General features: G+C 35.1%; 1 protein-coding gene across 3 annotated transcripts; it reads left to right on the top strand.

Annotated features, from left to right (window-relative positions):
* Nucleotides 1–3,582: 3,582 nt before the first annotated feature.
* On the top strand, nt 3,583–8,650 carry Fer1 (48 related 1). Of its 3 annotated transcripts, none has more exons than XM_070301753.1 (3): nt 3,583–5,512; nt 6,397–6,737; nt 7,729–8,650. In XM_070301753.1, the coding sequence occupies exons 1-3, from the start codon at nt 5,232–5,234 to the stop codon at nt 7,866–7,868; spliced, it is 762 nt and encodes a 253-aa protein (XP_070157854.1). In that variant the 5' UTR covers nt 3,583–5,231; the 3' UTR covers nt 7,869–8,650. The 3 variants fall into 3 exon arrangements, with proteins under 3 accessions (XP_070157854.1, XP_070157853.1, XP_070157855.1); XM_070301752.1 differs by having other exon boundaries at nt 6,397–6,740; nt 7,729–8,649; XM_070301754.1 differs by having other exon boundaries at nt 6,418–6,740; nt 7,729–8,648.
* Nucleotides 8,651–15,255: the final 6,605 nt, after the last annotated feature.

Raw genomic sequence — 15,255 nt, 5'->3', positions numbered from 1 at the left:
ATAGTAACGCGAAAAACCATTAACCGTTCAAGATACAATTTTCGAATTGGATGGGGGTTTTAATTACAACCGTGGGAAATAGTAACACCGTTTTCCTGATTCTCTCCGGAGAAGCATCACAGATGGAACTATAATTCATCCAGGCACGACGTACCCTCGCCTCATAATTTTAGGCCGCTAATTATCGAAACGTAATGGACGAGATCCGGAAACGAATATTTGTAACAGGGCTTAAGTTTATTAGTTTGTCGGTATTATCAAAGAAAATGTCTTTAGATGTCTAAATTTATTTAGATTAAATATTAACATGTTTGCCATAAATAACACATATGATTATTTTCATAAAACAATGTAATATACAATATATATATATATATATATATATATATATATATATATATATAATCATTATATATATAATCATTGTAGAAAAAAGTACTTAAACCAATTTTTTACGAACACATGACAAAGTGAATTATTCTTTTTTTAATTATACATATTATTTGTATCGATTATTATTGTAAGGAGGACTGTAAGAGAGATCAATTCTTTTATATGCTCAAGGCAAAGACTTTAGCACAATAGTTCATTATGAAATCTTGCGCTTTACGAAAATTATATTATAATTAAAACAATGAATATTATTAACCAACAAAGCTTTTCTTCACAAATAACTTTTTTTTTTTTAATTTTTTACTGACTCCTTGTGGCAATATTCGATGCAAGTATTACATAAATCGAATACAAAACAGATGATACTCTCTCTCCGTGTGTGCGATACGTGTTTTTTTTTTTTTTTTTTTTTTTTTTTTTATACATCTAAAGTATTATCCGATTTAGACGCGTGCATCCGGCAAACATATTGCCGGCGTAATTAAATATTTCTCTCTCTCTCTCTCTCTTTCTTTCTCGCAGGGTGTCATTAAATATTATTATCTTGCGTCTAATAACGCGGTGGAGAAATCAGATCGGTACCTGTTACGGCTCGCATAATTACAGGCTTGCCCGAGAGGGCCAAATGTCGCCGAAGCGGTTAACCCCAGAACGCAACCCTATTGCACGATGTTGCGGCCGCACGTGCGAGTCACGTGCGACCAATTTCTTTTTTATTACGACTTACCTGTGATTCCGGCGATGCGCTCTTCGCTGTTTGTAACAATTCGAGAGAGATAGGAATTGAAGTTTGAGGACGAAGCATCAATTAAACGCTCTACGAGCGAGATATACCAGGATATTTTACATATTTTGTGTGTGTGTGTGTGTGTGTGTGTGTGTGTGTGTGTGTGTGTGTGTGTGTGTGTGTGTGTGTGTGTGTGTGATTGCAATATATATACAGGGTGTCCCATTTTAATCTCCTCAGGCAAATATCTCAAAAACCAAGCCCGAAAGAGAAAAATGTTTCAGACAAAAGTTGTTTGGTTTCGAGGAGACCATAAGATGGTACCATTGGTTTGACCTTGGAAAATCAATTGAAAGTCATGTGAAGGTCAACTTTAAAATCTTAAACGGAAACCCCCATTTTTTATTTAGTATTCTTGTAGCTGACATCGAGAGCATTCCAAAACACTATAATAAAGTATTTTTTCATTAAGTACTTTTTGAGTTATTTTATATTTTAATCTGACATATTTTGATATAAAAAATTAAATATCTAGTTCGGTAAAATATTTAGTTTTTGAGAATCTTACCGTAATACTTTTATGTACAGAATAATGAGACAAATTAATTAGTGCCAAAAAAAATAAATGATTGTTTAAAAAAATACATTGTAAATAATTTTCTTAAAAACAATTTTTTTTTTATACTAATTGATTTGTCTCATTATTCTGTACATAGAAGTATTACGGTAAGATTATCAAAAACTAAATATTTTACGAGATATTTAATTTTTTATATCAAAATATGTCAGATTAAAATATAAAATAACTCAAAAAGTACTTAATAAAAAAATACTTTATTATAGTGTTTTGGAAAGCTCTCGATGTCAGCTACAAGAATACTAAATAAAAAATGGGGGTTTCCATTTAAGATTTTAAAGTTGACCTTCACATGACCTTCAAATGATTTTCCAAGGTCAAATCATTGTCACCATCTTATGCCCCCCTCGAAACCAAACAACTTTTGTTTGAAACATTTTTCTCTTCCGGTCTTGGTTTTTGAGATATTTGCCTGAGGAAATTAAAATGGGACACCCTGTATATATATTGTATATATAATTAATTATATAGTAATATATATTTCTACAAATTATCTTTATATATCTTTATGTATGCATATATTATATTACGCGTTTTTAAACGTATTGAAGTTCATATATCAAGAAAACACACACAAAAATGTGGAAAGGTAGATAGAAATAAAAAAAAAAAAAAAAAAAATATTAATATGCTTCGTTATTTTACATTGCAAATTCTCTTTTTTTTTCTCTCCGGTTTATAACCGGTTTTCTCTGTTGCAATGGACTTTCGCGTCCATTAGACAATTACAAATTCATGAAGCAGCTATAGACTGTACTTGAAAATTCTGTAGGTTCGGTGAGAGCTTGCAAAACCTATGATTTGCCAAGTTCGCAAATAACGAACAACATTCAACGGCGATGAAAACTTTCTGCGAAAATGCCAAGCGACTGTATATAAGGTCTGGGAATTGCGTTATTAATTTAATCTAGTTTCGATATACGGTAAATGGTTCTGAAATACCATTAGAAAAAATTATTATCCTTTGAATAGGTCTTTTTAATAATTTTCAAACAAAAGTTTGAAAAAAAAAAAAAATGTTCAAATGATGAAAGAAAATACTCAGAAATTCACTTAATAAATTTGCTTTCAAAATATTCATATTTACTTAGCTCGCGATTAACTTATTGTCTGAGAAGTTGTCGCGAAAGAACGTAAAGTTTCTCAAGGTTTTTTTTTATATGCTATATTTATAAACGATTTTAGCGGCCCTCAATGAATAGATATTCACACATGAATATACATATGCGGATAGAAAAATTATATTCATCATAGATTCCAGAAATTTTTTATTTAAATTTTTAAACATTTTGTTTTTTTACACATATGCATCTTTAATTTTTAGATATAAATACTTGTCAATACGATAAATATACTTTTCTCATAATCCTGTGACTTTATTAAGTATTTCAATTTTGCGTTCAATTTTTCACTAATATTTTAAATCTCGAACACACCAACCACACCTTTATCCCGATATAATACTACTTTTATTTAAATGAAGATACGCGTAATTTTTCTTCAGAGCTGGATTTGCTTTGCGATATTTTTGTGACACAAATAGTAAGAAAAAAACAAAAAAAAAATTAAATTTCGTGCATCTCTTTATTTTCGAGAAAACATGCGCTTCGATAAGCCGCGGGCCGCGATTTTACGTTCCCTGACGGTATCTAGGAACGACAAGCGGTTCCTTATCAGATCGATGAAGAGGCGGCGCCGCTACCCCAGCAACCAAGGGATAGGCAGGCTCTGCCAGCCAAGCGTTCAACGAATGGGGTTGTAGCTGGGCTTTCAACCCCCGGCATGGCTTCCGCTTTGCCGCTTTTCGATTTTAGTGCAACGAAAGACCACCTGAGGGACCGGAACACGATAGGTGGTCTGTCGGCAAGAGGCTGCGAGAAGTCTTGATTCCCTTGAAACCCCGAAACGATCTGAAGAGTATTTAAAGGACCTGTGCAAAGTTACGCGATAGTGTTCTCCGGAAGAATTGTAGACTGAATAATTTGCGACGTTTGACAAATTCATTCAACGAATGAAGAAATATTTAAGTTGTCAGTGCAAATGCAATTAAAATGTAGAATGTTTCAGGGAATTCTTCAAATTCTTATACACAGTGGTCTTTCGTAGATTTATTAGACAATCATTGCGACAGTAAAAAAGTTGCGAATCTATAAATATTTAAAACATGGAGTGAAATTAAAGTGAAATTGGACAATGTGAAATATGTTTTAAGGAATATTTAAAACCTAATGGAAATTTTTTTCGTAATATCTTTTTGATGAATTGCAAACAATGCATAATTATAATAATTTGAACTTCGTAATAAATAAATCTAATCTGAATAACAATCGGTATAATTGTAAAGTGCAATCTGAGAACTAAAGAATAGTATTCTGAATAATATTCCAAGATTGAACAAACTTATATATCGAAAAGAATAGCCAAACACGCAATAATAATATTAAGAGGCTGAAATTTTAATTGAGAAGGATTTAAAATGATCATAAAAAACAGCATATAATTTAAAAAACGCCATCATTTCTATTCATAAATAAAAAGATTCTTTTTTATATCATAAAACAGATCCCGATAAAAATTTCTGGAGAATATCGCGTTAAAGTTTCTCCCCGCAATCTCGCGTAACGCAATATGTCAATAAAAAAAGAGATAAATCAATCTGTTTGTGATAAATAAATAATAGAATAATTAATAAAGCGACGTAAAAGAGAAATCCTCAGCTTTTTAAAACAATTAATGCATTCAATAACTGCTAAAGTGCGAATAAGCGAATGAAATAAGGATCTGTGAAGTACGAAAAAGATCTTATAAAAATATGAAGAGATATATAAAAATATAAAGTGCGATAAAGAAGATTATTCTTAAAGATACATTATCTCTAGAATGTATATGTGCGAAGAAATGTCTGCGATTTATAAATGGCAAGGTAATGCGAGTCCGAATTTTTTTATCTCGATATCGTAAATGGCATCGTGCTGGATGGGAGCCAAGGCATTTCGGAACAAACGGATTAACAAGTGTTGCGACAAATCACGACACGTGCCATTCGGTGCGGTACGCCAAGACACGTGCCGTTGTGTTTAGAAATATTACCCTGCACGCGCCTAGATCTCTCCGACACGTGTCGATCCTATCTCTCGATCCTCGAGACGTGATCGAGTGCTCGATTCGAAATTCCGGCGATACGGCCAATATGTAATTATCAAGGGGATTTAGAATTCAGTTGGTAAACAATCGTTCGGTAATCGAATCTAAAATGCTTAACGCGAGGAATTAAATGACGTGAGACACATCAATTTCATTTACGTCTAGTCAAACGATCTAGTCATATCGCTTACGTTAATTGGTAATCGACGTTAAATTAAAATTGCATTATTATTAATACAATTGCAAGATTCGCGATATCCAACGCATAAAATAAGCGTTAAATTCGAGTGATTATCGGCGAACACCATTATCATCATCATCATCATCATCATGTATTCGATGGACAATCTCGAGCGGGACATGATGAACCGGCAATACTTATACGAGGCGCACAGCTTCCTGGGAAATCCGGCGATCCCGGCATTGCCGCCGCACTGCGGCGTGCCGACGACGGCGACGCTTCCGGCTGTCATCCCGTCCCAGCTACCCTCGTCTCATCATCCCTCCGGTAGCACCGGTAGCACCAGCGGGAGCGAGCACTACCTGTACGACGAGAATAGCAGCGACAACGAGAGCGTCTACAGCAGCGATCAGGAAAATCACACGAGGGAGTGAGTATATCCTAGAAATGAGAGACTCGCTTCCTCTGACTTATACCCGTATTCATAGTCCTTCCTTATTTTAAGGACGGAGGAAGCCTCCATGAAGGATTCCTTGAATCTGCAAGGCCACCTTGTTTCATAGATGGACCTCGAGTCTCCCTTTCAGAAGGAAGAAATATTTTAGGGATTTTTAGTGACCGACTGGAGGCAGCACCGTTTTATGCTGCCTGCAACTAATTTCATATAATACATATGAAAACTTTTTCGTATCTTCAAAAAATTCCACGGGATTTTCCCAATCGCGAATGTATCTTTTCGGAATCCGCCACAGAATCCGATTCTCTGGATTTTCGTCTTCAAATCTATCGTCAGAATCATTAAAAATTCATTGTCCATTATCCCTTTTTCCTTTATACACTTTCAGTTTGAGAGCGCGACAACAAATAACCACAAAACCAGAAATGTAACGAAACTAACTTTTGGAGGTTATATTTGGTTATATTCTGCGTATCGTCTGCTAAAAAGGTCGCATCACTCCTCAAGGAAGCTCGTGACCTTCCTTGAGATAAGGGAGCCAATAAGATTGTTCCTTGTTCGGTCAAGGAAAGTTTATGAAACGTGAAACGAGGAACAAGGAATCCTTATTCCTCAAGAACGGACTATGAATACGGGTATTAGCCCTTTGAATTTTGCGACGATTTCGAGGATTCGCGATTTTTTTCTCCGATATTTCTGAATCTCAAATTTCAAATCAATCCAGTGAAATTCGAGATTCATCTTGCTTAAGCTTAGCGATTTCTCTTCGATCGTATCGGAAAATACTTAAAACGGCATTTTTCCTTTTTGAAAGGTCATATTAAATACAGTTGTTATAATCATAGAATTAGAGATAGAACATGCATCATTTTTCGTAGACGAAGTCGAGGTAATCGACGCAGCGGAGCATCGGGAAAATGCCCGAGACAGGTACAGGTACAGCAGCGGCAGGCGGCGAATATGAGGGAGCGAAGGCGCATGCAAAATATAAACGATGCTTTCGAAGGTCTGAGGGCCCATATACCGACATTGCCGTACGAGAAGAGGCTATCAAAGGTCGACACGCTCAAATTGGCGATCGGTTACATAAACTTCCTCAACGAGCTCGTCCGGACGGACAAGAGTAACGATCCGCTGACGGGCAGTAGCGGTCTCTCGAGATGTTCCAGCCGGGATGATTCTAAGAAGATCATAGTCCGTGGTGAGGCCAATTTCGATTAAATCTGTAGCAATCTCATGTTTACAATCCGTGCCCCAGATCTCTTTGTTTATCGCTTCTCGTTCGTAGATATTAAATAAAATCTTCAAGTTTATTCTTCAGATTTTTAAAATAAAATAATTTATAAAAATATTAATAAATAATATTTTTTTAATCTTAATATATGATTATTAAGTCTGTAATTGAGAAAAATTTGGTTTACGGAATCTTTGGTAAAATTGATATCGAGATTTCAAAAAGTCATCGATATTTCTGACAATTTGATAAATTGAGTCGTAAATAATCAAAATGTTTCGATATCGAGAGTTTCCATGAATTATATATGCTATAGCTGTTTTTCAAAGTTCACAATATAGCACGTCATGTAGTTTACAATTTAGATTTTACAACGTGACGGGCAATCCGACCTTGCTGACATTTCGTCCGTGATTCGATTTTGATTGCATTTCCGCGTATGATTTAGTTTAATGCACGACGTGTCGCACACTTCACGCTATTTCGACATTATATGTGCGCAACATATTAATGTCGGACCGACTGTACTTCCGTCTCGGAATCACATAGGTCGATTTATCATAATTACACATCTACCCTTTATTCCAAGACAGGTGTCCCCGATAGATACGAGGTGCTTCGCGGTAAATATTTATTGTTCAGAGAAATTTTTGAGAAATTGTCAAAAATTTTAGGAATCGCGCGAACTGTTACATTATTTATTACATCCTACATTTTCATCAATTACAATGATATATTCTCTTTGATGATATATTTTTAAATTAGAAAATTTTATAACACAATTTATTATTCTCAGACGTTAGTATCTTTTTTTTTTCAAAGTAATAATCATATATCTTTCGCAAATTACGTAAAATAAAAATTTCTACGTCGATCCTAATCTTTTTTTTTTTTTTTTTTTTTTTGACAATTTTAATAAAGTTAATTTTTGTCGCGAACTGCTATTTATTTTCAGGATGCGGTGGAAATCCATTTATCTCGCATTCGCTCTCATGGTCGAGAAAATCGGATATTTCGCCGAATGGCACGATGTACGCGAAAGTTTGGACGCCGGAGGATCCGCGAGCGTCCAAAAGCGGGACGCCATTCGAATAGACGGGGTGTTGGAGAAAAGAAAAGAATCTACGACATTCGTAAGAATCCGCTTATACAAGGGACAGAAAGGATCGGATACATCACTCGCGGTGAACAAGAACGTTTTTCTCATCTCGCGTGTTATTTAGTATCTAAGCAGAAGCGTTTCTAGTCACTGATCCTCGTCATGTGATTTGTACCTTTTCATCGAATTTTGTTTCCGTTTCTTTGAAATTCTTTAGGTATAAATATAATTGCGATTAATTATATTAATATTAATTTATTTCTCGCGATTTGATCAGCTTCGTTATATAATAAATCGAATAGCCGTTGCAAAATACACACGTCAAAAGAGAAAAAATATTTTACTTGAAAATAAAAGCAGTATCCTATTGCATTTTTATAAATAAATACAATCCAAATATATTTTCAGCTCTGAAGCGAATTTAAAAGTCTAATAAATTTTTTTCTTCTTTTTTTATTGATAGTATAATCGATCTTTTCGATTTAGATTTTATTTTTAAAAAGAGAATAAATCGCGTTTATTTTGCAGCCAATTTAGTTTCCATACCTTTTGTCTTTTGTATTAACAAATCTAATATATCTGAATATTTATGAGATATTTTTACGAACGTTTAGAAAGCAGAAAGGTTTGTAAATAGAAATTATCAAAATAGACGAATTAATGGGATAAGTACATCGTTTATACATCATTATCGCGACGTAATAGAGATGATGTGCGGCGAGCATCATCAACACTATTGTGAATAACAAAGCCAAATAAAGGTAGTTCTCAAAATTTGTCTTATGTATCATCTATTTCGCTGATCCTTAAGATTGAAAATCGATGCATAGATAAAATCTTTGGGTAGAATTTTCCGACAATAAAAACATCGCAAAATCTAAAAATCTTCTTACTTATTAACCGTTTGAGTGCGGCGAAGCGCTATCGCGCTTCACTTGTCGTTTGCCAAAAATGCGGAGGAGCGCGATAGCGCTTCTCTTGTTTTGTACCGAGAATGCGGTAGGGCTGCTGTTGGTTAGTATAATTTTCGCATCTATTGAGATCAGTTGTATTCATATCAAGTGCAGTTGTTATTCTGCATTTCATTCCGCACTTTTAGCATATATATAAGAAAATTCTTCAGCACTCAAACGGTTAAATTAACACGAAATTATATCATTGTAATGAAAAATCGAGCAACAGATAAATCTGTAAGATCCACCGTCATTTACAAGATTACAGATATCTTTTAAACTCGTCAAATCTCGTATCTCAAAGACGTTCTCGACAACGATTTCGCGTTAAAAGAGGGTAGTGGCAAGATGGCCGAAACCGCCGAAGGGTTGATAACTGAAACACCCTAAAAGTGCTTCTTGTGCTCGCGTGGGGGTGAATTAAAAGGGAGAGAGAGAGAGAGAGAGAGATGGTAAGGAGAGAAAAAGAGCAGGAAACAGAGGGAGAGATATAGTAGGCGGTAACGTCGATATTGCGGCGTCGCGACGCTCTGCAACTCAGCAGGAATAATGGCGTCGACGGCTGCGAGTCTTCTCACGATCCTCCCGTTTTTCCTCCTCGTCGTTACGACGTTGACGGGGGCCTCGAAACTGCATCTCGAGACCCTCCTTTTCACTCTTACCGCGCTCCAGTTGCCGTCGCGATACTCAAACACTTTCATTATCGCGCATTATTATCGTCATTAACAACTTTAAAGCAACTTCGCAAACGCAGTGCGAAAGATAAGAAACTTCTCTCTCTCTCTCTCTCTCTCTCTCGCATTATTGCGTTATTATGCGCTCGCACGCATGGGGAAATACCGTTCGGTTTACCGTGATTTGCAATCATATTGCTCGGAATTGATGTCTATAAAAACGCCAGAATTATTATTTTACATGTATATAATCAAGTATATAAAAATAATCATATATGTCGCAGACTCTTTGTCAGAGTTTAGCAATTTTATAAAAGATCTCTTTTATAATACGCCGAATCTTTACGATGGTGTTTTAAAAGACTCTAAACTCTTTTTATAGAAAGATTAAATTTACAAAGGAACCATATATGAAATACGTCATATATCGTTAAATAAATATTTAATTAATTACATATATATATGTAATTAAAATTACATTATGCAATTGAAATATTTATTTTTTATCAAAAAAATAAATATTTCAATTGCATAATGTAAGAATTAATTAATTAAGAATTAATTGCATAATAAGAATTAAAAATGAGGAAACGTAACCGAAAATTTTAACTTGAAATTCAGAGTTATCAATCGATCAGATTTAGATAAAATATAGTACATGAATTGTATTCACTTGGAGTGCACGACCCGCAGCACGGTGGGCCACTATCAGCTGTGAAAACAGCGTTGTTTATAGACACCGCGGCACAATGAGGTGTAATTGAATCCATATTCTACGGGGTGTGCCCGGTGAACCCGAACCCTCCCCATAATGTCCAAGGGGGCTAGCGGAACCACTCCTCCTCCCTCTTTCCCGTTCAATTGCTGCCTCCGGGGTGGTTGTATTTAACGGTTCGGGAAATCGAGGGTGGCTGTCGATTTGTGGACAATTAGGGACGATTTCGTGGCACCGAAGGACCCGAAGGGAGAAGAGAAAAGGGAGAGCGAGTCGCGTAACCCCGATCGATTCGCAATCTCCCTCGCGTCTGATAAGATGCTTTTTCTGCTTGATGAAATGTTCTGATAAGTGCATGATCTTCGAGATTCAATTGAATTAAAACAAAAACAAACAAAAAAAATCTGAAATATTCACAAATCAACTTTAATTGTTTCTGAGAAATTCGATAAAACTTGAATAATTTTTTGACAAACTTCACAATTTTCTGTATTTAATATCTCATTTATAGATCACAAAATTATGATATTTAATTGATTATATATTAGCCAAATTTTTTTAAGCTTCTATAAAAAAAGCTTAATACTCCAAGATAGATATAATTTAAAAAAACGGATATTAATATTTTTTTTTTTTTTTTACAAAGACAGAAAATTAATTACAACTTTTTCATAAAACCTGAACTGAAAGAAAGAACTTGCAACTTGATTTTGAGGTATCCTATTTATTTGACAGCAGATTTAATTCATTATAATAATCGCAGATAAGGAATTAATAATAATGATAATAAACAATAATGCTATAGAAAGATAACGTCCGATGCGATTCTTATCGGATATATTCTCGGAAGAAAATATGAGTTGATTTATGCAGTGTTCGAATGACCGAGAGTTTATCTGGGTTGACGCAGGTGTGCCGATACACACCTGCCCTTATCGTTTGCATGCTCGATCGGGGGCGTACACTTTTTCTAACGATTTATCCCGAACTAATACACGAACCGAGTAAATAAGAAATATCTAGCTCTGATAAATATATAACATATTAATCTGAACGACACAATCATAATGTCAATTTAAAATCATATAATGCAGTACATAAAAGAGATCGTGATAATATTTCTTAGCAAAAATAATGTTTTCTGCAATGATTTTTCAATTTTATCCTTTAACAATTATTTGTTAAAATGTAAAAAAAATATCTATAAAAAATAAATTTATAATTTATTCGTGACAGCCGAGATACATCGATAATTTAACCGTCCGGAAAGAAGCGGTTATCGGGAGGCGCGAAAGTTCGGTGCTCCGCATTGAACCTAATCTGCTCTAACGTCACGGTACGATGATCCCGTGAAAATTAGCAAACCATAGAATCCGGCCCCCGTTCATAGAGAGAGACTACGCATTAGGAGTACCCTCTTGTCCGCAAGGGGGGCACTTGTGTTGATCCTCGCAGCTGGAGTGACACACAAATAAAGTATTAATTCTCGATTCTCGTGTCGCAATAATGGTACCCGACATCCGTGCGTTACAACGTAACGCGGAGATGTAATAGCGCCCGAATAAAGATATAATACTCAAGTCCCCCTCCCCCCCGTCTACTCGCGACGTTCCATCTACTACGTTACACGTGTTCTTTTTACGAGTGATTTTTTTAATTAAATAATTTAAATAATTCTGTTTTTATAAATAATTTTTTAGATATTATTATACCAAAAATTCATTTTTTATATCCAACTTATAAAGTAGTTTTTATAAAGAAATTAGATGTACGCTGTTATAGAATATATCAATCGCGATATCGAATAATCGTAACAAAATTAAATAGATTAAAAATATTTTTCTATAAAGAATTAAAAAATGCTTCTGCGTAAATAATGGTCATTTACAATAAATATAAATAATAATCTGGTATCAAATTATTGTAGAATAATTCATTACTAAATTGTTTTCGACGCGCAACAAAAATACAAGAATCTTTGATTGAAACCAGTTAAAAAGCATTACGCGTTTTAAATAAAAGTCTAACAAAAATTGAATTTGCATTATTCGAGATTATCCCTTGCAAGTTTATTTCGATAAAACGGAATTTTGATATTTGCGTACATTATTTGAAATTTACGCGATGTCGGGTGCAAACGAGAAGTACAGAACTTGTGAAATATCACCCCTTCCCGCGATCGGGAGACTCGAGTGATGCAGAGCTAAGTCAAAGAGAGCATTCATCCACCCTGCGGCTCGTCTCACCCTCTAAGAAGGGGGGAGGGGTTGAAATTGGGGCACCCAAATACCTAGGCAGCTGCACCCTTCGAATGATCGCTAGATGTTCATCCCAAAATATATCTGCCCCTAGTCTCTCGAGTTCGCGCTTGCATCGGCTTCAATGTGCCCCCCTTCACCCCACTCTGCGAGCTTTATTATATTCCAATTATTTCCTCGCACCTCCGATTTAAGCCCGATCATAAATACATCCCCGGCCGATGCCACAATAGTGACGCGAGTGACGTGCTTTTGAAGGAAAAAAAAGTATAATCACGAGATACATATACATAGGGTGATTGCATAAGTTCTCTCTCTCTCTCTCTCTCTCTCTCTCATGCCCGATTTAAATATAAACTTCAATAGATTATATTTTAGAGATAACACTTTTATTAATCAATTATATAGTCTCCATTCTTTTCTACAATGGTTTTCCAACGATCTATAAGCTTGTCGATTCCATTTTTGAAGAAAGAACTTGGTTTTTCTGGAAAAAAGTTTGTAAGGTGGTTTTCGACAGCTTCTTCGGAATTGAGATTCTTGCCATTTAAACTATTTTGCAAAGACCGGAACAGATAAAAATCTGAAGGCGCAATATCTGGAGAATATGGCAGGTGCTGCAGAATTTCCCATTGCAACTCCTGCAGTTTTCCTGCAGCTTATTCCTTTCAGTCAGGAGATGCGGCACCCACGTATCAAGCTTGTATCCAAGCTTTTTTAAATGACGAAAAGCGGTTGAATTATCGATGTTCAGCCTCTCAGCAATATCCTCAGTTGTAATCCTTGGGTTTCTTTCCACTAAGGCATGCACAATGTCATCATCAATGCCAGAAGGCCGTCCAGAGCGGGGTTGATCCTCCATGTTGAAATCACCATTTCGAAATCTGTCAAATCACTTTTTGACTGTTCGGAGAGCAGGAGCGCGGTCCAAATAAACGCTTTGAATATTTTTGTGTGCAATCCCAACACTCACGCCTTTCCGAAATTCATATAGCATTACATGCCGCAAATGCACCTTTCGTTCTCCATTTTTAATGATTTCTCTTATGCACAAATGGACTTATCTGAACAATGTCTGACGCTAAATTGACATAAGACAACGTCATCTATTCGGTGTAAGCAACAATTACCACACGAAAACAATAGAACTCCGCCATGCAGTAACTTAATGCCATCTATGAAAATCGGGCACGAACTTATGCATCAATATTAAAAAAGAAGAGAGAATATAAATTAAATGCTTTCCGGAAAATTAAATATTTATAAATGCTTTGAAAATATTAAATAATTCTGTAAAAATTGCGTTAACAATAAAACTTTATGTGTAGTTTGCAATATGTTAATTTATTCTTATCATAATTTATTAACTAATATTTCCGATAATAGTTCCCGCGATTATTTAGCATTCAAAATAATTAGAAAGGAAATTGACTTAACATTTTTATTTTTGATATCCTAAGAGGATGAAAATCTCTCTGTCCTCGTAACCGATAAAATCGCGCGCGCCGGGTGCAAAAATCCTGCTTCATCTCGATAAGAATCTAAAATCTACCGTTAAATCCGGCGTGAAAACTCGCAGTATGTGTAACCTTTTCAAAGAAATCCTATTAGTTCATATTTTACATAGGACAGAGCTTTGCGGATGCGTCTAATGCTATAACAATGGATACTCTATCGATTTGCTACGGGGGAGACCATGTGCACAAATATATATGTATAAATCATTGTTAAAATTTTTCATCGTGGACATGTTATAAATGCAAAGATATCTAAAAGAAAATTAAAATTATTTTTTGTTTAAAAAGTTTAGATTTGAATAAGAAGAAAAAAGAAATTCGCTGATTAATTAACTATTATATTAGATATGAAAAATTTCATGTGTGTTTTAATATTATTTTTTTTTCTTTCTGTCGATATTTTTATCCTTCTAATATTTTCAATTAAATTAAAAATTATTTCTCATATATTTAGATTGTTAAAAAAAAAAAGAAACTTGAGAATATTGGTCGAAGTCTAGTTTGACTCTTTATGAATGAATGCTAAGCGCTGAATCTGCGACATATAGATTAAGCTTGGCATCCATTGCCGATAATATAATTCCCGATTACGTGATGTATAATTTTGCTCGCAATTTGATCGGAAATCGACAACAATTCCGATTCTAATTTTCTCCATTCGCTCTTTGACAAGAAAGCCGTCTTCGGCATTATCCGTGATACATAGACTGCTCACATGCTTTCGTATAATATTGATTCGCCGGAGACGAGGTCGCAGGTGAGACTTCCCACGATCGTTGGCCGCACAGAGAGCGAGCAAGCAAGTAAGATAGATAGATAGATAGAGAGAGAGAGAGAGAGAGAGAGAGAGAGGAACGCCACCGCGGAATTGTCCGCGTGGTCTTCGGATTGCCGTGCTTGTATGCACGAGGAAGTCTCATGTTTTTATCGGCGGAAGAATAATAACCCCGTGAACCGAGGTCATTCTAAAATATAATGAGTAACTTACTGATGCGGTATATCTTTTTGTCCCTTTCAATCGGCCGTATATCATTAAGATATTTTAATTTGATATCTTACAAATTTGTATCAAGATACTCTAATGCTGCCGTAAAATCCGCAATACACACATATACATTCATAAAATAATGTTTATATAATACAATTTCAATACCATGCAATTTTTATCTCTCTATAAACTCTAAACCATTTAATATAAAAAATCGCAATATATATTGGGTGATTGCATAAGTTCGTGCCCGATTTAAATATAAACTTCAATAGATT

The sequence above is a fragment of the Polyergus mexicanus genome, unplaced genomic scaffold (genome assembly GCF_030449975.1).
Source record: "Polyergus mexicanus isolate NDT 795.1 unplaced genomic scaffold, iyPolMexi1.0 SCAF_9, whole genome shotgun sequence".
Taxonomy (NCBI): domain Eukaryota; kingdom Metazoa; phylum Arthropoda; class Insecta; order Hymenoptera; family Formicidae; genus Polyergus; species Polyergus mexicanus.
This window is presented reverse-complemented; position numbering and strand designations above follow the sequence as displayed.

Coding starts and splice junctions, on each gene's coding strand:
- Fer1 (XM_070301752.1), top strand. CDS start 5,232: ATGTATTCGATGGACAATCTCGAGCGGGACATGATGAACCGGCAATAC. Junction 5,513..6,396: donor CAGGAAAATCACACGAGGGA/GTGAGTATATCC, acceptor AATTAGAGATAG/AACATGCATCATTTTTCGTA. Junction 6,741..7,728: donor TAAGAAGATCATAGTCCGTG/GTGAGGCCAATT, acceptor ATTTATTTTCAG/GATGCGGTGGAAATCCATTT.